The 24,581-nt window shown below is 36.4% G+C and overlaps 1 protein-coding gene across 4 annotated transcripts in view; it reads left to right on the top strand.

The window, feature by feature from the left end:
• Positions 1 to 24,581, top strand: part of VEZT (vezatin, adherens junctions transmembrane protein) — a 73,531-nt gene that overhangs the window by 2,239 nt on the left and 46,711 nt on the right. For 3 of the 4 annotated variants that reach the window (XR_004300903.1, XM_032416155.1, XM_032416156.1), the window contains exon 2: positions 23,945 to 24,079. Coding sequence is in view for 3 of the 4 variants with exons in the window: in XM_032416155.1 (XP_032272046.1) it covers positions 23,945 to 24,079 (135 nt within the window). In the remaining variant the exon portion in view is untranslated. Of the gene's footprint in view, positions 1 to 23,944; positions 24,080 to 24,581 lie in introns of those variants that run through there. The other variant, XM_032416157.1, reaches the window with a different exon arrangement.

Raw genomic sequence — 24,581 nt, forward strand, 5'->3', positions numbered from 1 at the left:
GTTATAGTAATTTACATTTCTATTAGGAATAAGAATATCAATTTCACCAAATCCTCAGCAATGGCCTTTTTAGTTTTTTTTAATCTTCTCTAATTTGATAGGGAAAAATAGCACTCCATTGTTCTAATTCATATTTTGTGCATTTATTTGAACCATTTTTATTTCTTTCTTTGCATGCTTCTTTTTGTATTTTTTGTTCATTTTCCTTTTAGATGCTAGCTTCTGTATTTTTATTTGTATTTTTAATTTGTGGGGGGGAGTGCAGAGGGAGAGACAGCAGTGGGAGAGACAGAGAATCTTAGGCAGTCTCCATGCCCAGTGCGGAGCCTGAAGCCTGAAACAGAGCTCAATCTACCACCCTGAGATCATGACCTGAGCCCAAATCAAGAGTCCCAACGCTAAACCGACTGAGCCAACCATGCACCCCTGGATGCTAGCTTCTTAAAAATTGATTTGCAGGGGCACCTGGGTGGCTCGGTGGGTTAAGCGTCTTGACTCTTGGTTTCAGCTGGGTTCATGATCTTGCAGTCATGGGTCGAGCCCCATGTCAGTCTCAATGCTCAGTGCAGAGTCTGCTTCAGGTTCTTGTTTCCTCCCCTTGCTCTCTCTCTCTCTCTCAAATAAATAAATTATTTTTTAAAAAAATTGATTTGCAAAAAAAAATTGATTTGCATGAGTTCTTCATGTGTTACTTAGCCTTATTATACTTGTAGAAAATTGTTTCCAGTTTGCTGTTTATTTGCTTTTTGTCATGTAATCTTTATTGAGGCATAATATTCATAAGAAAAGTATACAAATCATAAATGTGCAGATTGACAAATTTTAACATGTTGAATACACCCATGTAACCAACAGCCAGATCAAGAAGCAACATCACCAGCACACCAGAAGCTACCTGTTACTTCCTTTGTCAGCTCTGCCCACCTCAGAGAAAACCATTATTCAGACTTGTAATAACTAACTTAGTTTTGTCTACACTGTGCAATTCCATTTGTATATGCTCTTTTTTGGCCGACTTTTTTTGCTCTCTGGTTTTGTTAGATTCATTCATATTGTCATGTGAGCATTTTTTATTTCTCCATAGTATTCCATGTGAATGTATGACAACTTCTTGATCTATTCTACTGTTCATGGTTTGGGTAGTTTCCAATTTGGGACTATTATGAATAGTGCTGCTTAGTATATATGTTTTGTTCAACATGTTTCTGTTGGGTATATACTTAGAAGTGGAATTACTGAGTCATAGGAAATGCACATGTTCACCTTTTGTAGATACTGTCAAATATTATTCCAACCCAGTTGTACCAGTTTATACTCCTCTAGCAGCAGAGTATAAGAGGTCTGGTTGCTCTACATCCTCACCAACACTTGGTAATATTAGTCTTTCTTGTTAACTATTCTGGTCTGTCCTCTTGCCTTTAATTTGCATTTTCCTGATAATTGAGTCTTTTATAGGTTTATGAGCCCACCCATTGTAAATCCACTTTTGTAAAACCAATTCGTGTTTTTTGCATATTTTTCAATTGGGTTATCTCTTTTACTGATTTGAAGTCCTTTGTTGGATATATGTACCTCAGATATCTCAGATACAAGTCTTTTGTTGGATATATGTACCTCAAATATCTCAGAATATGTGTGGCACTCTCTTAATAGTGTCTAAATGAACAAAAGCTCTTAATTTTATTATAATCCAATAGAACCTTTTTCTTTTGTGGTTAGTGTTTTTAAAGAAATATTTGCCTACTTTAGGGTTAGACAGGTATTTTCTCTAAAAGCTTTATTTTACCTGTTTCATTTAGCTCTGTCATACATCTGGAACTGATTTTTATATGGTATCAAGTAAAGATCAACATACTTTTTTCCCAAATGGATGTCCAGTTAACCTTGCGTTTATTCAGCAGACTATTCTTTCTCCCACTGAACTACCTACGATGTTGCTTTTGTAATAAATCAGGATACCTAGTATGTGTGGCTTTTTTTCTGGATGCTTTCTTTTCCATTGGTCAGTTTGACCATTCTTGTGCCGTAACACATTATTTTAGTAACTGTAACTTTATAATAGGTCTTAGTGTCTGGTAGGATAAACCCTTCAGCTTTATTTTCCTTCAGGGTTGCTTTGGCTATTTTTGGTCCTTCACATTTCCACATGAATTTTTAGAATCAGCCTGTCAATTTCAGTTAAGAAAAAAACCCTGAGATTCTGACTAGGATTGCTTTGAATCTATAGGTTGATTTGGAGAGACCGTCTTTACAATACTGAATCTTTCAATCCATGAACGCTTTTACTGCTCACCTTCTAAATGAGGCAGTTCTCATCTCAGTGCTCTAGAACTGATTTTACAAACAGGGAATACAGGGGACAAAAGTAATTTTCCCTCTACCCTTCTGAGTTCTTGACTGAGACCCCCTGGTACTAAAAGATACATTAACAAGAAAAAAACATAAGTTTATTAACATGTATACTTCAGGTATACATGGGAGATACTGTTAAAAACCAGAGTTAGACAGTATTTAAAGCAGTAAAAACAGATTTTAATCCCAACTATCACAATAGGAGAAAAGAGACCTCAGTGCAGAACCAGGCTCAGTTGCAAATACAGTGTGGGCAAGTGAGAATTTCATTACTAAGAGGAGACACTGGGGTATGAAGGGTTTTGGTTAAACTGACCTAACAGGATTCTTGCTGAAGACAGGCCAGGGGATGTCGGGACATCAACCTGGGGGGGTGGTGGAAGATGAAGAACCCAATATCTCTCAAGGTTGTTATGCTCATGAAGCTGAGAACACATGATCACAATCATAAGCAATAACATAAGAATGAGGAAACCATCACCACAACTGCCTCGCAATAACCCACAAAACTGGTACAGTGTCACTATAACTCAGAATCTATCCACTATCTCTGCTATAACTGCCTCTGCATTACCAGAAAGCTGGTAACACATATAGGAAGGAAGGAAGGAAGAAAAGGAAAGAAGGAAGGGAGAAAGAAAAAGCCCAAATATATCTAGCACTCTAGCTGCAAAATAATTTGGGAAATCTTATATTTAGCTTTCCTGTCTCTTTAAAATAAGAGGCACACTATAAAGAAGGAAGATAGAATGGAGGTTGAACAAATTGGTCTGTCATATCCATCATAGGACCTAACTTCTCCTCCCCTAAGAAAATTTGACTGGATATTTTTGGTGTATTTGTTTTAATACTGTTAATGACTACCAGAGTCAGAAATCAGACTCATTTATATCTTAAGACTTACTCAGAATGTCATATGCTACATTAACATTTAAATTTTAAGTCAAGCAAAGTTTTGGAAAATACTCCAAATACCTTCTTTCCCTGTTTAAAACTCTTTTTTAAGTGTCTTGATTTAATATCAATCTAATATCAATTTCCTGGAGTATTAAAAACCTACTATCTTTTCTTATAATTTTGGTCCAGAGATCACATTTGAGTTGTGCTTGTCTGGGTGGACGAGGGGTGCACTGAAAGATGGTGTAGTAGATGAATTAAGAAAGGAAAGGAAGAGTGAGATTCCCAGGTCCGGGCCCAGTCCTTGCCTGAGAATCTGACCACCCTCATTTTATCAGCACTATATTCCATATATGTTCAAAGTTAATTACATTATCTTGGAGCCTAACTACCCGAAGAGGCTCCAGTGGAAAGGACAGCATAACCTCAGACTTGGACCTCTCAGGCTGAACAAAGTTTAGAAAATGATGAACAGCATGGGTACTAACATGGGTACTAAGCAAAATAAATATTGAAATACCAATATCATCATTTTACTCTATAATGTTATCTCTAAGATGTTTTGAGAGTAGGAAGCCTCTGTTGACCTTAGGCAGGTATTAAAAAGTTCTGATGGTGCTCTTTTATAGCTTTCATATTTTTTCATTATAAATTAATTGCAGAAACTTTGAGTCATTCATCCCATTTTAATCCTTCCACTCCCAGAGGGAAGAGTACCTGAAAATAACTTTTTATCTGAAGGACAAATATTTCTACCTCTTTGCATTATTTGTAGTGCATCTAAACCATTTTTTTGTAACTTCCCTATAGGGACAGAGTTTGCTTCAAGGGACCCTTTATTCTTTCACATTCCTGTCTGTAGTAACCTTACTTTTGTAGTTGAACTCTTTTTGGTGTTTGTTGAAATTCATTCTCTTTTCCTTTGTTAATGACTGGGAAAGCTAATTTTTGCCCCTCTTATATGGATCTCTTTCCCTCCTTCATACTTCTCAGTAAAGTATTAAATGTTAACTCTTTGTCAGGATGTTCAGGTTTAGCTCCCTCCCGCCATCCCCACACTACATCAATCAGATAAATGTGAGATGGCTGTCACATAATCTCGCACATTTAAAAGTAAATTTTAAAAAATCCTGTCTTACTCGGGACGCCTGGGTAGCTCAGTTGGTTGAGTGTCCAACTCTTGATTTCAGCTCAGGGTATGATCTCAGAGTTGTGGGATTGAGCCCTGCGTTGGGTTCTGTGCTGAGCTTGGAGCCTGCTTGGGGTTTCCTCTCTGCCCTTCCCTTGTGCTTGCTCTCTCTCTTTCTCTCTCTAAAAAAAAAAAAAAATCCTCTCTTACTTGAGAGATTCTCCTATGTTTATATTATTTTTATTGTTTTATTTTTTATTTTTAAAATTTTAATTCCAGTATCCATTATATTTTTAAAGGTTGTTATACATCTCTAAAGAACATGTAAGTCATTTGTGGATTCTTTCCTCCTTGCATTATTGATTTGACTAAGTGGAAGTAAATTGTTCTTTTCTGTGCATGTACACATTGACAGTATTTGCTATTTTGATAATGGAGTTGTTGTCTGGAGTAATTATAAAATTTAAGGTATTGTTTTATCATTTTATTTTCACTTAAAATGTATCTTCAGTTTTCTGTAGTACATAAAGCTCCACAATTGTATTATAGAAAATACTCTACTTCTGAATAGTAGCTGAGATTGGAATCATAGCAAAATTCATGCTTTTATCACTATCTGTAGTGGAAATAATACTTATTAATGGAGTTATTAAATTAGAATCCTATTGACATTAAAGATTAACCATTAAGGCCAAAACTAGTTTATTACCAGATGTACAATAAGTTTGTTTAACATGAATTATAAAAATTATTCTTAGGGAACAAGTCTTTGGTTTTTTCTGTATGGGTCATGTTGTTTCTTCATTTCGGCTTCTTCACATATCCTCAGAGCTCTAATAAGGATTTTAACACTTAAAAAAAGAAAATAAAACCAATGAAACAGAACAGATTTGGGGCAAAAAAAAAAAAGACTTTAACATTTTTTTTTTTTAAATATAAGCATTCCAAAAGGTAGTAAGTAGGTCTCTCTTTTTTTACTTATTTTTATTACATTTATTTAAAGTTTATTGCATTTATGCAAGTTTCTTTGTCTCAAGTTATGATATACAGTGCTTATTTTTATGGTTGTCTTGGTATGTTTGTCTTGGTATAGTGATATTAAAGGCTTTCATTTTTTTTTTTAAGTTTTTTAATTAATCTCTACACCCAGAGTGGGGCTTGAACTCACAACCCAAGCTCAAGAGTTGTATGTTCTTCCAACTGAGCCAGCCAGGTGCCCCCAAAGGCTTTCATTTTTTAAAAGCATTGGGGAAAGAGGACTAGACTAGTAGTCAGGAGACTGACATTAATTAACAGGGATATCTTGAATGAATCATTTAATTTCTCTAAAATTTGCTTCCCATTTATTATAAAGGAGTTACACCAGATCATGCTTTAGTATTAAATTTTTCTCAAATCTCATAGATTGAATAAATGAGAGTAAGCCTTTAGAGTCTTCCATTAATTAGGAAATACAGGAAGAAATTCTGCCCATTTTCAGTCCTTTTTTAGATCAGAAACCCTTACTCAATTTTAGTTTTCCTAGTTCTGTACCAGTGTTGCCTAAATTCCCAAAGTTGGGATTCTGCTGATTAATCCATACCATCAATCTCGTGTCTCTTTAACCTTTATTATTAAAGTGCCCTGTCCTTTTAGTTTTACTTTTCCTTACTGATTCTCCCTTTCTGATGAAAGGACATAGTGCATCATTTTGAGAGTAAAATCTCTCCTTTATCTCTTAAAAGAACCGCAAATTTTTTCTCCACTCTTTTTATTGTTATCATTTGGGACGAGGAGAAAAGAAAATAAGGTTGGATGTGATCTAGTAATATCCAGACTTCATTTTAATGTTTATTGCATGCTCTTCTCACAACATGTTGCCAATGTGTTTGACCTGGTTCTATATTTTTTTTTCTAAAGTAGTTAAAAATGAGTTTTACTTCCTCCCTTTGCTTCTGCCCTGCATTCAGTAAGTACCCATTATATGCCAGTTGATTAACCAGATGTTGAATGATATTAAGGGTAGTGTCAGAACTAGAGCGCACTCAATCAACCATTGCTGTCTTCCTTTCCCCTAGTTAAGACCAAGTCACTGTGTCTCTTTATATTTAATCGAGTGTGTGAGCTGTGCAAGTCAGTTTTCTCCCTTTGCATCTCTTCAGCTTTCTTTTGATGAATATGTTTTGTTTTGGACTAGATACTATTGTTCTTAAATACATTTGTGCTTTTGTATAGAAAAAAATGTAGTTACTCTTTTTAAAACTTTTTGTTGTGTGTAACATTTCATGTAAGATTAATTGGATAGGATGCATTTTGATTGGAAAATTTTAGAAGCCTGTAGCCAGGAAAATTTGAATATATGTCTTACCTGCTGCTAATGTAAAAATACGTTAAAGACAAGTTTTAATATCCTTTAAAGGTATTTTAAAAAACCTATTCTTTCTATTACTTCTGTGGTCACCGAGTAATACTGAGTGGCAATGAAGAAATTATGTTGAGGTTTTTTTCAAAGAGCTGCTTCTGATAGGAAAATGCTTAGTAATGATGAAGACACACCCTCCAGTTCAGTGGCCATTTTGTAGTGTAGCTCTTCTGGAGAAACAAGTGGGAACCATCAAAGAAGGAAAGTGTATGGATCAAAAGAATATGGGCAAAAGGCTATAAATTTTTCATCTAGGTCAATTGGAGAAATTATAACTATGCTGTCCGTGAGTAGTTTATTTAATTAGTAGGACCAATTTTTATGGATGCTTTTAGTTTACTTAATCTTTTTTTGATTTCTATGATTAGATTTTGCTTTGTTCATAGTGAAGAACAATTAAATTAATGCTTGAATTCAAGGCTTTGGGTATAGTAACTTAGAAGTTATGTTAAAATTGTGAACTCCAAAAGGTATTTCCTGTTATTTTCTAATTAATCTTGCAAGGTACTTTTTTATGGTATTATCTATCCAACATTTAAGGGTTGGGGGTGGGGGAGGCAATGAGTAGTTATTTTCAAATTATATTTTCTGATTGTGTACTGATTTAAAGATGTGAAAAGCCTGTAGAAATTCATTATATTGGCAATTTAATTAATAGTAATGGGGAAATTTTTTTGTGGGGTTTGTTAATTATGACAGTTTTAGCTCTTTATAACTAAAAGGGTCTTCATTAAAAATAGAGAAAATAGCTACCTCGTGTAATTTGGTAATGACAGCCTTCCTCATCAGCTTATTTTGTGGTGTTCTGCAGTTAGCCTGGAAGAAATAAGGAAATCATAGCAATTGACAACAGGAATTGCTCCTTTTTCGTCATATTTTCCCCAGAAAATTTCTGTTCTATCCTTGATAATTACATTTAGACCTATAGCTTTAAACTATATTCAAAGATAAAAGACTTAAAATATTTTTAATCACTAATAATTAATAATCATTTCCAGGCAAATATTCTCCATCAAATGCCCTTAATTATAGATATCTTTTTCCTTAAAGATTTTGTTTTGAATAAAAGATTTTTTAGAGGTTCCTTTGGCATGGCAGAAACTTTTAAAAATATGTAACTTACATTATAGTACTTTCTTTTCTGAAGAAATTAAAGATGGATACAAATTTTTAAAGAAATGTTACCCATAAGTAATTGGATGAATTCTGTTAACAAGGGAATGGAAACAAAGACTTCTAGGTAAGCACAGGTTTATTATAAGTTGAGGGCTTCATTAACAAAGTCACTTCTCCACTATACAATTTCTCTGCCAATGCCTCCTGTCTCCTACCGCCTGTTAGTAGCTAACTGCCTTTTCCTATTGCTTCTTGTGTTTAATATAGACTTGCAGAGATCACATGGTATCTGACATCTGACAATAGTTAGCATTTTATCAGACCTAATAGTATGGCTTTCATATAGTACTGACATTTTAAATAATGGAACTGTGTAATGTTGACTAGATCATTAATTTTGATATAGAAAAGTACAAAGGATTATTCTATTCATTTGCTAAACTAACAGTTCAACACTTTTTATATCAGGCCTTATGCTGGGCACCTTTTCCTGCACAAATAACACGTGAATATATTCTCATTATAAAAAAGTCAAATAATACAGGGAAAGCATCAGCCCTCCTTTAACCCTCCTTTCTTCCCCTGTTCCTCTTTTCTTCCCAGAAGTAACCACTGTAACCAGTTTTCTTCCAGATCATTTTCAGTGTGTTATATTCACATATATGTATATGCAAATATATATGCATAATACACATAGAAAAGTATAATTTGACTTTTTTATAATGTAAATGGGGTTCTTCAATGGCTATAGTAGTTAGTATTATATGTACATTTAAACATTCTTTTATAATTATATCATAAAATAGCTAGTAGAATTGCTAGGCCAATGGATATATTTATATTTTTATAGATATACTCTCACTAAATAGTGTATGAAGTACCTTTTTCCTCATACCCTTGCCAACACTAAACATGATAAATTTAACTGTTGCCAACTACCAGATTAAAATTATGTATTTGTTTGAATTTGCATTTCTTCAGTCAAGGGTAAAGTCTAACATGTTTTTGTTTGTATTCACCTATTTGTACTTTTTTTTCTTTGAACTGCCTCTTTCTATCCTTGGCCCATATTTTCAGTTTTTAATATTTTCTTATTGGATTATACGGTCTTATTGTAAATTAAAGAAATCAGTGTTATCATATGTTGGTCATATATTCTCTCTAGTGTCGTAAGAGTTGTTTCAAAAACCTAGTGAGCTGGACTTGAAAGTAATTTGTAAGAATCAAGTACTATTGTTTTTATAGTCCCAAGATTTTTTGCAGCCAGTTTTAAGGCTGTGCAATCTGAGGTAAATACATATGAATTATAGCTCATCTGAAGAGAAAAGATTGGAAATAAATGTAGATATTATCAGGAGAGTTATGCTGTATTGAATTTTCTAACTTAATCTGTTAGATAATTTTAAAATTAAGTCCAGTTTCTGGTTTAAAAAAGAAAACTATGCAAAGTACTATGTTAAACTGAGTTAATGAATTTATTTACTCTAAATTGTTTGTAGTGAAATAAATAACAGCTTTGGCTCTGTTGATCCCTTGTATGTTCAAATCCTGCCTCTATCATTTACTATTTCTGTGACCTTGGTCAAGTTACTTGGTGTCTATATGCTTTAGTTTCCTCTTATCTTAAATGAGCTCTGCCTCATAAAGTTATTATAAAGTTGTAATGAGTTAGTACATAAAAATGCTTAGAAATGTGCCTGGCACAACATAGGTACCCAGTAAATGGGGCTGCTGTTTTTTTGGGGGGGGAATTAGTGGAGAGCAAATCAACCAAACAGATGTGAACTGACACTGATATTCTCTTGTGAGAAAAAAGTGCATCTCGGTAGTAGCAAAAAGAATTGGCAGCCTCCACTGACATCTCCAAACCAGAGGTAAACACTGCTGTAATCTAAGAAATGGGCTGACAGAGCAGGTCAAGGATCATTTCCAGACTCCCACTACTTATGGCCCCCAAAGCCTGTGGGAAACTGCAGCACTGGAATACTTGCTTAATTATGTTTGTGTGATCTTGATCATATTGGCTCTGTCACCCTAGGTGACTGGATTTCTAAATTGGTAATCTATTTCCTGTTGATTATTTTTCTTCTTTGCATTTATACCTGAAAATTTCCCTTTGGTTTCTGCCTGAATTATTCCCAATTGTTACTTTGTTAACTCTAGGCTAATAAATATAGAACTCTCTTAAGGATGAGTAAACAGAAAAATCATGGAGCCTAGAGATCATAAGAGCAATGCTATGAAGATTTGGAGTTGCCACTCTCCAAAATATATTCACAGAAGGGGGAAAAAAAAACCCAGATTTGTGTTTTCAGGTTCAAGTGACCATAGTACTATGAAACTTAAAGCCACCAGTGAAAGAGGAATAATTTGAGATGAGGACAACCTGAAGAGAGGAAAAAATATGACTGAATTAAAAATTATACCATGCAGGATCAGCATTTTGGACCTTACAGAATATAAAATCTGGTATATGAGTATGTTAACCATGTCTTTTATTTTCTGTATTCTGATGCATTTATCATCTCAGGGCCTCTCTGAGACTGCCTCTCCCAGAATTAACCAATTCCCAAGAGATAGCAAACTATTCATCTAGATTATACATCTTACCTGGCCACTATATACCTGCCCTAGTCATCCCAGACCCTACTATGGACAGCCCCTATGCTTCAGAGCCTGCTGAAATTATTTAAACTAGCCAGTCTTAAGCCTGCTTACCTTGCCTTGCCCCTTCCTTCCCAAAGAAACCACAATAAAGGCTCTGGTCCATAATTTTCCCTCTCTCCCCTCCTGACCAACCCTGGTGCTGCCCACCGTGTCCTGTCCTCCCCCCCGGGCGTGGCCTGCCCCCATCTTTTGAGATCTGTGAATATAACTGTCTTTTCACTTGCAGTCATCTCTTGATCTGTTGGCCTTACCATACCTGAGTATTAAAACAAGTATTTTAATTTTTGTTTTTTAGATTTTATTTATTTATTTGAGAGAGAGAGGCAGAGATAGTGAGAGAGAGCACAAGTGGGGAGGAGAGGGAGAAACAGGCTCCCCGCAGAGCAAGGAGCCTGATGTGGGACTTGATCCCAGGACTCCAGGATCATGAACTGAGCCGAAGGCAGTTGCTTACCAACTGAGCCACCCAGGCGCCCCTAAAACAAGTATTTTAAAACAATAAGTCGTACCTGGCTGGCTCAGTTGGTAGAGCATGCAACTCTTGATTTCAGGGTCGTGAGTTCAAGCCCCACGTTAGGCATGGAGCTTAATTTAAAAAAAAGAGAAATGAGAGAAGACTTGGTTCTTCCTTCTAGATACCCTTTTTCCTCAAAGAGAATTTTGTGTTATTAAGGGTATAGGCTTTGGACTCAACATCAGCTACCTTTACATTCCTGCTGGGTGATCTTAAACAAGTTATTTAATTTCCATATGCCCTAATTTCCTTCTAAAATTGGAGGAGTAATAATAATTTGTCTTTAGGAGTTTGTTGTTAGGAGTAAATAAGATATAAAACATCCTTAACTTAATGCCTACCATATAAGCAACTCAAGAAATGTTAACTATCTTTACTATTGCTCTTACTATTTCCCAGCTTTGGCTCTACGCTTTTCTAAAATATTGGCCTCTCTTAGGGCCCTCTTATCTTCTCTGTATTATCTCTAGCTGATCTCATCACCTCTTTATGTTTCTATACCTGTTACCCTGTGGGTTTGCCACCATACCTATTTTCTAAAAGCTCAGATCTGTGCATTCAAACTAGGCCACTTTCCTGATCTCCAGATATTTTAGGTCTAAGTTATTCATGTTTGAGTATCTCACAGGCTCTCTCTTCAGACTTGCTGTTCTGCCACTATTTTATATTTCAGTAAAGAGCATCACCTAATTGTCCGAACCAGAAATCTAGGTAGGAGTCGTCTTGGCCTCCTCCATTGCCAGCCACTTTCAAGCATAAATGGGTACTAAATTTGGAGAGAAGGTATTCACAAACTAAAGAACGTTGATTACATTTTGGGAGAGGGAGTAGGGGTGAAGGGTAGGATAAAGGTACTTTTCATTTTATATCTTTTTTGTTATTTGAATTTTTTATTTAAAAATAACAAAACTAAAAAAAAACCCCACAAAACTATGTGAGGTTGGGCAGTTGAACTTAATTTCCTTTTATAGCTAAAAAAAAAAGTTAACTTTTTCTTGAATATTTCCGGAGAGAAGTTAATGGCAGAGAATTCCTGTAATTTAGTACCAGACATATAGTAGGTGCTCAATAAATATTTGATTAATGATAAATGAACAAATGATGATTGCCATTTGTTTCCCCTTTTCTAGCTAAATGATTTTTCCAGTGGAATGCTGTTAGCACTCAGTCAATGACATCTAGAAGACAGAGCAGATAGTTGGTGAGAAACCAGAATCAGAATTTGGCCAATAGTTACTGTAGACTATAAAGTGCTTTTCTTTTTTTTTTTTTTAAAGATTTTATTTATTTATTTGAGAGAGAGAGAGAGCACATGAGAGGGGGGAGGGTCAGAGGGAGAAGCAGACTCCCTGCTGAGCAGGGAGCCTGATGCGGGACTCGATCCCAGGACTCCAGGATCATGACCTGAGCCGAAGGCAGTCGCTTAACCAACTGAGGCACCCAGGCGCCACTAAAGTGCTTTTCTAAGAGTGTACAGCTCTGTGAACCGCCCCTTCTGGGAAAGAGAAGGAGAGAGTCCATAGGGTGCATCAGAGTTAGTGTGAAAAGAGCATCTAGGGTTCTGTGGGCTGTTTCTTAGCCTGACGCAGGCTTGGTTGTGAGCCTATAGCATTGACAGATGTGCCTGTAACCAAAGGAAATCACTCTTCTCTTGATGGCTGGTTAAAATTTTAATGCATAAATTTGGATGCAGTTATTTTGAAGATAACTCATTTCACTCTTAGAATGCCTGTTGAATTTTAGATTACAAGTCATGGAAAAATAGCTAATTTCTCATTTTGGTTTTTGCTTTTTTAATCTATCATTCTCCCAAAATAAGAAGTAGGGGAAAACCTGCTGGGCTACTTATTTCTTGTGAATTTTTTCAATCTGATTTCTTATGCTCCAAAACGAGGTTTCTCAACCTCAGCACTATTGAGCTGGATAACTCTCTGTGGGGCTTCTCCTTTGTATTGTAGGATGTTACATAGCATCCCTGACCTCTGCCTACTATATGCCAGTAACATTCCACCCCTCCCGAGTTACAACAGCCAAAAGTGTCTGAAGACATTGGAGTTGGAGGATGGGGGCAAAATCTACTTTGAGGACTTCTGCTCTATAGGAACATACTGTTTGGTTTTGGTTTTTGTTTTTTGTATTTAACTGTCTTAATGCTGTTTTTAAAACATGGCTCCAAAAATCACATAATTGAGACTTGCTTTTTCCCCAAACTTTCATTAGTCAGTGGAGAGTGAATATGAATGATTGACATTGAGAAGTAATTAGTCATTTATTTGTACCTCCACTGAGACTGGTAACTTGAAATCTTATTGCTAGAGGATACCTTTGACATTTGATATCCTTGGTGGTTATCCTTGGTGGTAGTATTTGTTATCCTTGGTGGTAGTATTGAGTGACCTGGGCATTGTTGCAGAAAATTTGCTAATCCAAATATTTGCCCAATAGTATATGAATACTTTTAATGAATACATAAATTATCATATGCATATGTTACAGTATATTAGTTGGTGCTCGTGTGGTTTCATTTAAAGATACAGCTAAATTAACATTTGCTTTTTATTATATTCTCTTTCAGTAGATATTAGAAGTTCTACTACCATTATATGGAAGTTTGAAAAGACGTGGATGTTCTGTTCTAAAATTTAATAAGCTTATCTTTTCCCCAGATTAAAATAATAAGTTGAATTTTCTCAATTTTACATTTTTCTGCCATGTTATTTTCTTAAATCTTTTATACCAGATTCTAGGAAAACCTGACATCTGATTGCTTATTTATTTATTTAAATTCAAGTTAGTTGACATATAGTGTAGTATTGGTTTCAGTATTTAGTGATTCATCACTTACATATAACACGCAGTGCTCATCACAAATTTAGCCCATCCCCACACACATCTCCCCTCCAGCAACCTTCAGTTTGTCCTCTATAATTAAAAGTCACTAATAGTTTGCCTCCTTCTCTGTTTTTTTCTTATTTTATTTTTCCTTCCCTTCCCCTATGTTCATCTGTTTTGTTTCCTAGATTCCACATATGAGTGAAATCTTATGGTATTTGTCTTTCTCTGACTGACTGATTTTCCTTAGCATAATACCCTCTAGTTCCATCCATGTCACTGCACGTGACAAGATTTCATTCTTTTTGATGGCTGAGTAATATTCCATTTTACATATATACTACATCTTGTTCATCCATTCATCAGTCAGTGGACAGTTGGGCTCTTTCCCTAATATAGCTGTTGTTGACAGCACTGCTATAAACGTTGGGGGTGCGTGTGCCCCTTCAAATCAGCATTTTTGTATCCTTTGGATAAACACTTAGTAGTGCAATTGCTGGGTCATAGGGTAGTTCTATTTTAACCCTGAGGAATCTCCATGCTGTTTTCCAGGGTGGCTGCACCAGCTTACATTCCCACCAGCAGAGCAAAAGGGTTCCCCTTCCTCTGCATCCTCACTAATATCTGTTGTTTCCTGAGTTGTTAATTTTAGCCATTCTGACCAGTGTGAGATGATATCTCATTGTGGTTTTGATTTGTATTTCCCCGATGATGAGTAATATTCAGCTTTTTTTCATGTGTCTGCTAGCCATTTGTATGTCTTCTTTAGAGAAATGTCTTTTCATGTCTTCTGCCCATTTCTTAACTGGATTACTTATTTTTTGGGTGTGATGAGTTCTTTATAGATTCTGGATACTAACCCTTTGTCCACTAGGTCATTTGCAAATATCTTCTCCCATTCTGTTGGTTGCCTTTTAGTTTTGTTGATTGTTTCCTTTGCTGTGCAGAAGCTTTTTGTCTTGATGAGGTCCCAGTAGTTCATTTTTGCTTTTGTTTCCCTTGCCTCCAGAGACGTGTCTAGAAAGAAGTTGCTACGGCCAAGGTCAGACAGGTTGCTGCCTGTGTTCTCCCCTAGGATTTTGATGGTTTCGTGTCTTATATTTAGGTCTTTCGTCCATTTTGAATTTATTTTTGTGTATGGTGTAAGAAAGTGGTCCAGTTTCATTCTTCTGCATTTTGCTGTCCAGTGTTCCCAATACCATTTGTTGAAGGGGCTGTATTTTTTCCATTGGATGTTCTTTCCTCCTTTGTCGAAGATTAGTTGACCATATAGTTATGGGTCCATTTCTGGGTTCTCTATTCTGTTCCATTGATCTATGTGTCTGTTTTTGTGCTGGTACCATACTGTCTTGATGATGACAGCTTTGTAATAGAGCTTGAAGTCTGGGATTGTGATGCCTCCTGCTTTGCTTTTCTTTTTCAACATTACTTTGGCTCTTTGGGGTCTTTTCTGGTTCCATACAAATTTTAGGATTATTTGTTCTAGTTCTGTGAAAAATGCTAGTGTTATTTTGATTGAGATTGCATTGAATGTGTAGATTGCTTTGGGTAGTATAGACATTTTAACAATATTTGTTCCTCCAATCCATGAGCATGGAATGTTTTTCCATTTCTTTGTACTTCTTCAATTTCTTTCATAAGTGTTCTATAGTTACCTGCATACAGATTTTTTTTTTAAAGATTTTATTTATTTATTTGACACAGAGAGACAAAGCGAGAGAGGGAACACAAGCAGGGGAGTGGGAGAGGGAGACGCAGGCTCCCCGCCGAGCAGGGAGCCCAATGTGGGGCTCGATCCCAGGACCCTGGGACCGTGACCTGAGCCGAAGGCAGACGCTTAACAAATGAGCCACCCAGGCGACCTAGCATACAGATCTTTTAACTGGCATCTGATTTTTTTAAACTAACAATGGACTTTTAAAATTATACATAAAAGGAAAGAATGGGGCGCCTGGGTGGCTCAGTTTAAGTGTCTGCCTTCAGCTCTGGTCATGATCCCAGGGCTCTGGGATCGAGCCCCACGTCTGGTCAGTGGGAAGCCTTTTCCCTCTCCCACTCCCCCTGCTTGTGTTTCCTCTCTTGCTGTCTCTCTCTCTCTGTCAAATAAATAAGTAAAATCTTTTTAAAAAAAAAAAAGAATACAGTGAAAGTTCCATGTACCCATCACCCAGCTTCAGCTAGAGCAGGTGTTAACATTTTGCCAAACTGCTCTGTTCCTCTCCCACCCCCACCTTTTTTCTTGGACTATTTCAAAGACGATCCCAGACATTACCTAATTTCACCGGTAAGTACTTCCGTGTGCATCTCTAACAGATCAGTATGCTCTCTCTTTTTTTTTTTTAATGCTAACTCCCATATAATTATTTAATAATATTAGTAATAATTCCCTAATATTGTCACCAGCTAGACCCTAAGACCTGACCTACTCACCTGCTTCTACCCACTGTCCTTTGTCCCACATTTTTCCTTAAGCTCTTCTTTCTAGCTTATCTCTTACAAGGTCAGGCAAAAGACCTGAGGGGCATAGCATCCCCTGATATAAACTGAAACTACCCCTCAAGCTGTAAGGACTGCCTGGACAGACAATTCCATCCAGCCCAGACCACCCAGACTGGTTTGAATTTAACTCCCAACTTGCACCTACACAGTTGGACCATGGATGGAATGACCCTTAGAGTGACGAACAATTACCTTTACCTCATTCTAATAATAAAATCTCCACCCAGGAAGGAGCACAAGCCTCATTTATAGAACATATGATATATATAGGCATGTGTCCTTTTTTTTTCTTTTAAGATTTTATTTATTTATTTCACAGAGAGAGAGAGAGCACTTGCAGGGGAGTGGCAGGCAGAGGGAGAGGGAGAATCAGGCTCCCTGTTGAGCAGGGAGCCCCATGTGGGGCTCGATCCCAGGACTCTGGGATCATGACCTGAGCCGAAGGCAGACGCTTACCTATCCCCTTTAAAAGGAAGCAAAACTCTCCCACCCAAAGGTAGACGCTTAACCGGCGGAGCCACCCAGGTGCCCCTATAGACATGTTTCCTTAAGACACATGGGCCACCTTATGTCTGTCTTTAGTGGTGGCAAGGCACCCCTATATAAATATTCATTCTAATCCTAAATAAAAGAAACCCATTCGCCCTGCTTGGAGAGTCAGGCTTTAGAAGTTTTTCCCATGCTCTACTTATTTGCTGCAAATAAAGTTTCCTTTGTGTGACAGCTCACCTGGTATAGTTTCTATCTGTGACTCACCAAGAAACAAACTCACGTTAGTTCGATTATAGTATCACCTAATACCTAGCCTGCATTTGGATTTCGAGTATCTAAGAAATGTCTTCTTATAATTGTTCAAACCAGGATCTAAACAAAACCCATACATCACATTTGGGTGATATGTCCCTTTAGTCTTAAGCGGTTTTCTCCACTTCCTCTGCCTTTATTATATCGCTTATTTGTTGAAGAAACTGGGTAATTTGATATGTAGAACTTCTGTATTTTGGCATTGACTGATTGCATGGGATAAGATGGCATTTGATTTAGCACAAAATTATAATATTTTAGCATACCACTTTTTTATCTTGTTTCTCAGAGAACATCATGAGTTTTGTTTTACCACTTGAACAAGTTTAAGAAACCCATAGCATCCTTATTTTGTACTTAAGGAAGCTGGGACCAAGAGAGGATTTTCCTGAAACATAGCAGCCTACCTAGAAAGTGTTCACTCAGTATTTTCCTTGGTAGTTGAAAGCAATGGTCCTATCAGAAGAATCATATAATGAAACTTTTTAGTGAGGACCTCACCTGTTTTGTTTTCTTCCCTGTGCCTAGATATTGCCTGGCACATAGAAAATGTTCAATCAGTATTTATTATTGAAGGAGTTGCCTAATTCTGCCATGTTGTCATGTTGCCTGTTCCCTCTCTGGCCTAGAACCTGGAAGGTTACAACTTGTTTTCTCTGTAAGGTTTAAAGCAGTTTAGAAGAGGGACACCTGAGTGGCTCAGTCGATTAAGCATCTGACTCTTGATTTCAGCTTGGGTCATGATCTCAGGGTTGTGGATCAAGCCCCATGTCAGGCTCTGTGCTGACATGGAGTGTGGAGCCTGTTTAAGATTCTCTCTCCCTCTCCCTCTGTCCCTGCCCCACGCATGTGCACACTCTTTCTCTCTGTTAAAAGAAAAAAATAAATAAGTCTGCTTAGAAGAGAGAACAATGATGAAAGTATTTTACCCATCACCTCAATTTCGGCACCAGTTTATCTTCCTTTTTAAATGCAAACCAGCAATATGGTACTGGCACTTCTATAGAAGGCACCACAAATCCTGCAGAAAGCAATCAATGCATTAAATGAGTGTTTCAAGCTTTATATATCCACTGGTGTGGGATCCGTTATCTTTAATGGGTGGGTGGGCATGAGGTGCAGGTAGTCTTGGACTTAAATGAGTCATTTTCTTGAAGTGCTTGTTCAGCAAAAATGTTGGGGTTTCCTGTCTGTTTTTGTTTATTTTTCTTACAAAAATATGTTTAAGCCATCAGAAAAATTTCAGCAACAACCAAAGACTCTTGGCTGTCTTTCATTTAGCAAAATTCTTTCTGGTGCTATGATGTGTGTTTTCTGTCAGCTAAAATTTACAGGAATAGTGAACCACAAGGATTTCCTGAGGAGAAGCTCCCACATGCTGTGTCTGAGGTTTCTCATGTTTCTTTTGGCAACAGTAACATTCTCCAATACTACAAAATTATAGTTTGAGTCCAGTGCTAATAATTTCTCTTCAAGAAAACAACTTAACTGAAACATTGCGGTTCTATTTTGGCTTGAACTAAGGAAAAAACGTTATAACAGAAAATTACCTATCATCACCTACTCTGCCTTACCCTCCACAAAAAAAAGTCCCTTCTGAGGCTCCCATCAACCTATAATAATACTCACTATATGAAACATAGAAATTTCAGTGTATTTGTTTATAAACATAACAACCCCAATCCTATAAATAGAGTGGTTAGGGCGGTTGCAGTGTGAAGCTTCATCTTGCTGTGGGCGATCACGTTTTAATATTAACACATTTGCCTTTTTCACTCTCATTCGTGTACAGAGTATGAAAAGCTCATCAATATGGTTTTATATCCCACATTAAAATTAACTTTTTCAGAACTATCACTTGTTGAGGGGCGCCTGGGTGGCTCGTTAAGCATCTGCCTTCAGCTCGGGTCATGATCCTGGGGTCCTGGGATCGAGCCCCGCATCAGGCTCCCTGCTCGGTCAGGAGCCTGCCGTCTCCCTCTCGCACTCCCCCTGCTTGTGTTCCCTCTCTAGCTATCTATCTCTCTGTGTCAAATAAATAAATAAAATCTTTAAAAAAAAAAAAAAGAACTATCACTTGTTGAGTTTTGTTATAGCTATTCTTTGTTAATGCATTTATCAGGAAAGACCATTAAAATATTCCCTTTCCGGGGTGCTGGGGTGGCTCAGTCGGTTAAGCGTCTGCCTTCAGCTTAGGTCGTGATCTCAGGGTCCTGGGATCGAGCCCCATATCAGGCTCTCTGCTCAGCAGAGAGTCTGCCTCTCCCTCTCTCTCTGATCCTCCTCCACTTGTGCTTTATCTCTCTCTCTGTCTCAAATAAATAAAATCTTTTAAAAAATAAAATACTCCCTTTCCAACCACATATCTTTGTTTGTTTGTTTGTTTGTGTATTTTAAGTAAGCTCCACGCTGGGCTTGAAACCCAGTGCAGGGCTTGAACTTACCACCCTGAGATCATCAAGACCTGAGCTGATATCAAGAGTCAGATGCTTAACCAACTGAGCTACCCTGGCGCCCCAACTACTTACCTGTTTAAGGCTTGATTTTCTTTTCTTTTTTTTCTTTAAAGATTTTATTTATTTGACAGACAGAGAGCACAAGCAAAGGGGAGCGGCAGGCGGAGGGAGAGGGAGAAGCAGGCTCCCTACTGAGCAAGGAGCCCGATATGGGACTCGATCCCAGGACCCTGAGATCATGACCTGAGCCGAAGGCAGATGTTTAACTGACTGAGCCACCCAGGCACCCCAAAGCTTGATTTTCTTTATATACTTCATCCAGAACAATAAATTGCAACACATTGAATGAAGAAGCATATAAGAATCTGGCTATCTCCTATTAAGCCAGATAATAAGGAGATTTGCAAAAAATGTTAAATAATCCACTTTGCTCAATACTTTTTTTTTTTTTCATTTTGGAATGGGTTTATTGTTATTTTTAAGTAAATTAATAAGTATTTTAAATTTTTTTAGTTTTAATTTCTAATATGATAAATCTTGTTAGACATCCACAAAAACTCTTTGGGGCTCTCAATAATTTTTAAAACCTTAAACAGGTTTTGAGACCCAAAAAATCTGTGAACCACTAGTCATGATGTGGTTTTCTGAGATCTGTCAAATAATACACAGGTTATTTGGCAGTTTCAGAGAAAAAGTGATAGTAATCTTAGCCCCCAAACATTTTTTTTAATTAATAAAATAATAATTTTACCAAAAATCCCTTTGCACTTTTAAAAAAACTGCCCATGTGCTACGAGGTCTATTTCAGTCAGTTCATCTTGGCTAATGTTCAGTTCGTTAACCAAGGGATTTTTGTTTTTCATTTGTGTGTTATCATTGGTTAAATTTTAAATTTTATTTTGGCTCAAAAGTGATTGAAGCATAGAAATAGAAATAAAACAGTATTATAAATGCTACGACTCAGAATACTGTCATAATGAATAAGAAGAGCTTTAGAGTTCATACAGTCTGAGTTTATATGTGTTAGAAAGTGGAATGATTTGTAGTAGCAGTCCAAAAGAGGAAAGTTCAAATATGAAATACGATGGTGACTGGAATTACATTCTGTCAGATCTGCAATACCTTCATCCCTAGTCACCAGAGATTATTCTGAAATTTTGTCAAATAGTTATGTAAAGCCATGAAACAAGGCACAGTGATAACCTTGGCAAGCCAGAATTTCCCAGAACTGTAAAACAGTGCATTCCAGGGTGAAAGTGATGAATTCTGTCACTAGAGATGGGGAAGAAATCAGAACTACTAAAGCATCATTCATAGTTGCATAGCTCAAATAGATGGATGTCACACCTTCGACAAGAACGTGTGAAACCAACCAAAAAGTTAATGAAGAGTTTTAGCATTTGTAGAAAAGGCAGAATAAGGTACTGACAAAATTACTATATCAAATGACACCATTGGACATTATTGGTATTATTCAAGGCAAATGACTAATGCTGCTGTTTTTGGAAACTGTCAAATAGTAGGTGTTCCAGCTAATGGTGTTTCCAACTGAGTATGTATATGTATGCTCTTAGTTGATGTGCAGAACATGGAGAACAAAGTATTCATTGTTTCTCTTCTGTTTAATCATGTTTACAAGTATGTTACACATAATCCATTTTGTTATTTTGTGAGCTGTGACATAAACTGGAAAAGGAAGGGACTTTGGGGTCAGTGCTGACACAGCATCAGTTAAGTGTGTAGTAAGAAAGGTACTAGAATTTGAATGAAAAGAAGTTTGATCCCATCCCCACCCACGAAGCCTCTTGCCAGAGAACAGGTAGCAATCAAGAGTATGCCTCAGTATATTGACTGAGCATTTAATTAGAACAGGAGTCAGCAGACTAGCTGTTGGGCCAGGTTTGTCCTCTGTTCCCCACCTATTTTTCTGTGACTGGTGAACACAGAGTAGACTTTACGTTTTTAAATGGTTGGGGAAAATATCAAAAGAATGATATTTTGTGACACATGGAAATTATAAGAAGTTCAGTATTTCCATAAATAAAGTTTTACTGGAGCATAACCACACTCATTGGTTTATGTATTGTTGTAGCTGCTTTTGCACTACAGCAGCAGGATTGATTAGTTACGAGAGAGACCATATGGCCTGCAAAGTGTGAAATATTTACTGTCTGGCCTTTTACAGAAAAACTTTGACAACGCTGGAATTAGAGTAACTCCACTTTGATCCATCTTATTTATTGTTCTTCCCCATGGGAGTTCATTGAAGAAAGGGTTCTACTGCCTTAAAAACAAGCTTTTTTTTTTTTTTTTAAGTATGTAAACTTTTCAAAAGGTCACCCCAACCGAACAAGCATTCTTGTTCTTTTGCCACTCTGGGGACAGAGCAGGGAGGAGTTCACAATTCATTTTGGAAATACTTGAGTAATTCAAGGCGGTATTTGAAGATACATTATGGGTGATACAAAAATTAACCATTTGTGCCAACAGAGATTTAAGTCTGGTAGAGAGATAAGAAACATATTCCTCCTTTTATTATAATCTTTTGCCTCTTTTTCCCAAAAGAGCATTAAACATAGCTTTAAAAGGAGGCATTTTATGTATCTTTGATTCTCTCAGATTGATACCCAGCAAATTGCTACCAGTATAAGCAAATTCCCACTGTTCCTCATTTTCCCAAACTCAGGGATATATTCCCTAAAAATACTGGTCTAATTTAACTGCCTCTCCTCTGTTTCCATAGCATCCAATACAATCCTGTAATTATTGATTTGCTTGATGTTTCTGTTTTAAACTATAAGGAAGTTTCCCTGGTATCTTCCTCTCTAGACACAGGAGGGACTGTTTGTTACTTTAGATAGTAAAATATAATATTTCAGAGTGTTGGCTTTGGAGTCAGACTTGTCCTGCTTTCTGTATCTGAGTGAATCTGTTTCCTCTTCTATGAAATGGGAATTAACAATAACAATGATAGCAATGATCATAATACTTTTTTTTAGAGTTTCTTGTGAACCTTAAGTGAAATGATGCAAGTAGAATGCTAGTTAAGCTTTTGCCACATGGTACTATGTTAGTTGTGTTGCTGATTACTATTGTTTTGATGGTGGTTGTTATTGTATCTCTACTACCTAACATAAGGTCTTTTTTAAATTAAGTATTAAATACTTTTGTTGAATGGAGTCAAGGTTTATTTTTAACCATGTTACCAGCTTTGTGCTTTAGAGAAGACTGAAAGTTAAAACTAAAGCTTGCTGTTTATCCAGAAATTTGTCCCATAGGTTTTCATCTAACAGTGATGCTTATGTATCTGATGGGATTGGAGTTTGTTTTGTTTTTTGTTTGTTTGTTTGTTTGTTTGTTTGTTTTTTGGGGGTTTTTTGGTCTGTTCCAAAACCTGTGCTCTTTCACCTGGCTTATATAAAGTTGAAGTGTAAATTGAGTGATTACTATGGGCCAGTTACTGTTCTAAGTGCTTGTATATATTTAGTCCATATAAGAGCCCTATGAACTAGGTCTTATTATTATTCCTATTTTAAGATGACACAGCTGAAACACAGGATTATAAACTGTCATAGGATACTTAGCCAGTAAGAGGCACAGTTGGGATTTGAACCTGTAGTCTGGCCCCAGAGTTTGTGTTCTTAACCACCATGTTCTAATGCTTTTATTAGCCACAGAGTCTCGTTTGCCATATGGTTGTATGTAAGATACAGCTTATTTTAGGTAACTTTCTTGGAGTTTTAAGTTTGTTTACAGTGCTGAGCGTGTGGTAGATAATACATATTTGTGCTTGAATGAATTAATGAATATGATGGTATGATAAAATTATAATTAGTGCAGTATATAATCATTGCTTAATTCTTGGCTTCAAGTAATAACTGCTTTTCACTGTAGGCCCTCTTAGGAGCTATCTATAGCCAGGCTTGGCTATTTTGAAGCAATCTACTCTAATACTACAAATATTTGGGCAAAGAAATTGCTTAACAAATCTATTTATATTCCTAAATTCATTTTTTCTTGCTGGTACCCACTTAGAAAAATCTGTGTTTAGAGTTTTTCCTTTTTTGGGTCCCTCTGTTGAATTGTTTGTAGTTTGTTTTTAGTTTTTTTTTAATGTTAGATGACATTGTGACAGATAATTCACTTTTTAATAGATGAAGCCTTAAAGAATTTGTGCATACTGGTCATGATAGTGACGTTTGGTGTTGGATTGGCCTCTAAAATTTTTGAAATAGTAATGATACTGAAATTTGCTTTATTTTATATGTCTCTTTCAGAATTCTCCACTTTACCAGTACTTACAGGATCTGGGACACACAGACTTTGAAATATGCTCTTCTCTGTCACCAAAACCAGAAAAAAGCACAGTGACAGAGGGACAACAAAAGCGTCCTGCAAGAGCCCTGACAAAAGTAAGAAAGCATGTTCATTCTCTATGTTTAATCTTTTGTTCTTCACCTCACTGATATTTAAACTGCCTTAACCCTTACCCTTGTAAAAAAAACAAAAAAATCTTATAAGCACCTCCATGTCCTTTCTGACTCTGATAAGACTTTATTTTTTATTTCATCAGTAGTACAAAACTGTTTAGATAAATATAAATCCTTACTGTTTTGGACTATCGTAGTAATTTCTATAATGAATGGAAATTAATATGGTTGAGGATTAAAATATATTATTTCTTAAAATATTGAAGTTGTTTGGAGGGAACCAGAAAAATATACTAAAACCTTAATGAGAACTCAACCATTAGGACTTTTATATTAATTAGAATTTTTTTCTTTGCATATTTTTTAAAAGAGAGCACAAGTTATAAGAAAGCAAATTGATAACATATTTCATGAGCAATTTCAAGGATATGTGATGGAATGGGTATATTTACCTCAGTTTGTGATGCCCTTTATATCTAGGCAG

The sequence above is a fragment of the Phoca vitulina genome, unplaced genomic scaffold (genome assembly GCF_004348235.1).
Source record: "Phoca vitulina isolate PV1807 unplaced genomic scaffold, GSC_HSeal_1.0 scaffold19, whole genome shotgun sequence".
Taxonomy (NCBI): Eukaryota; Metazoa; Chordata; class Mammalia; order Carnivora; family Phocidae; genus Phoca; species Phoca vitulina.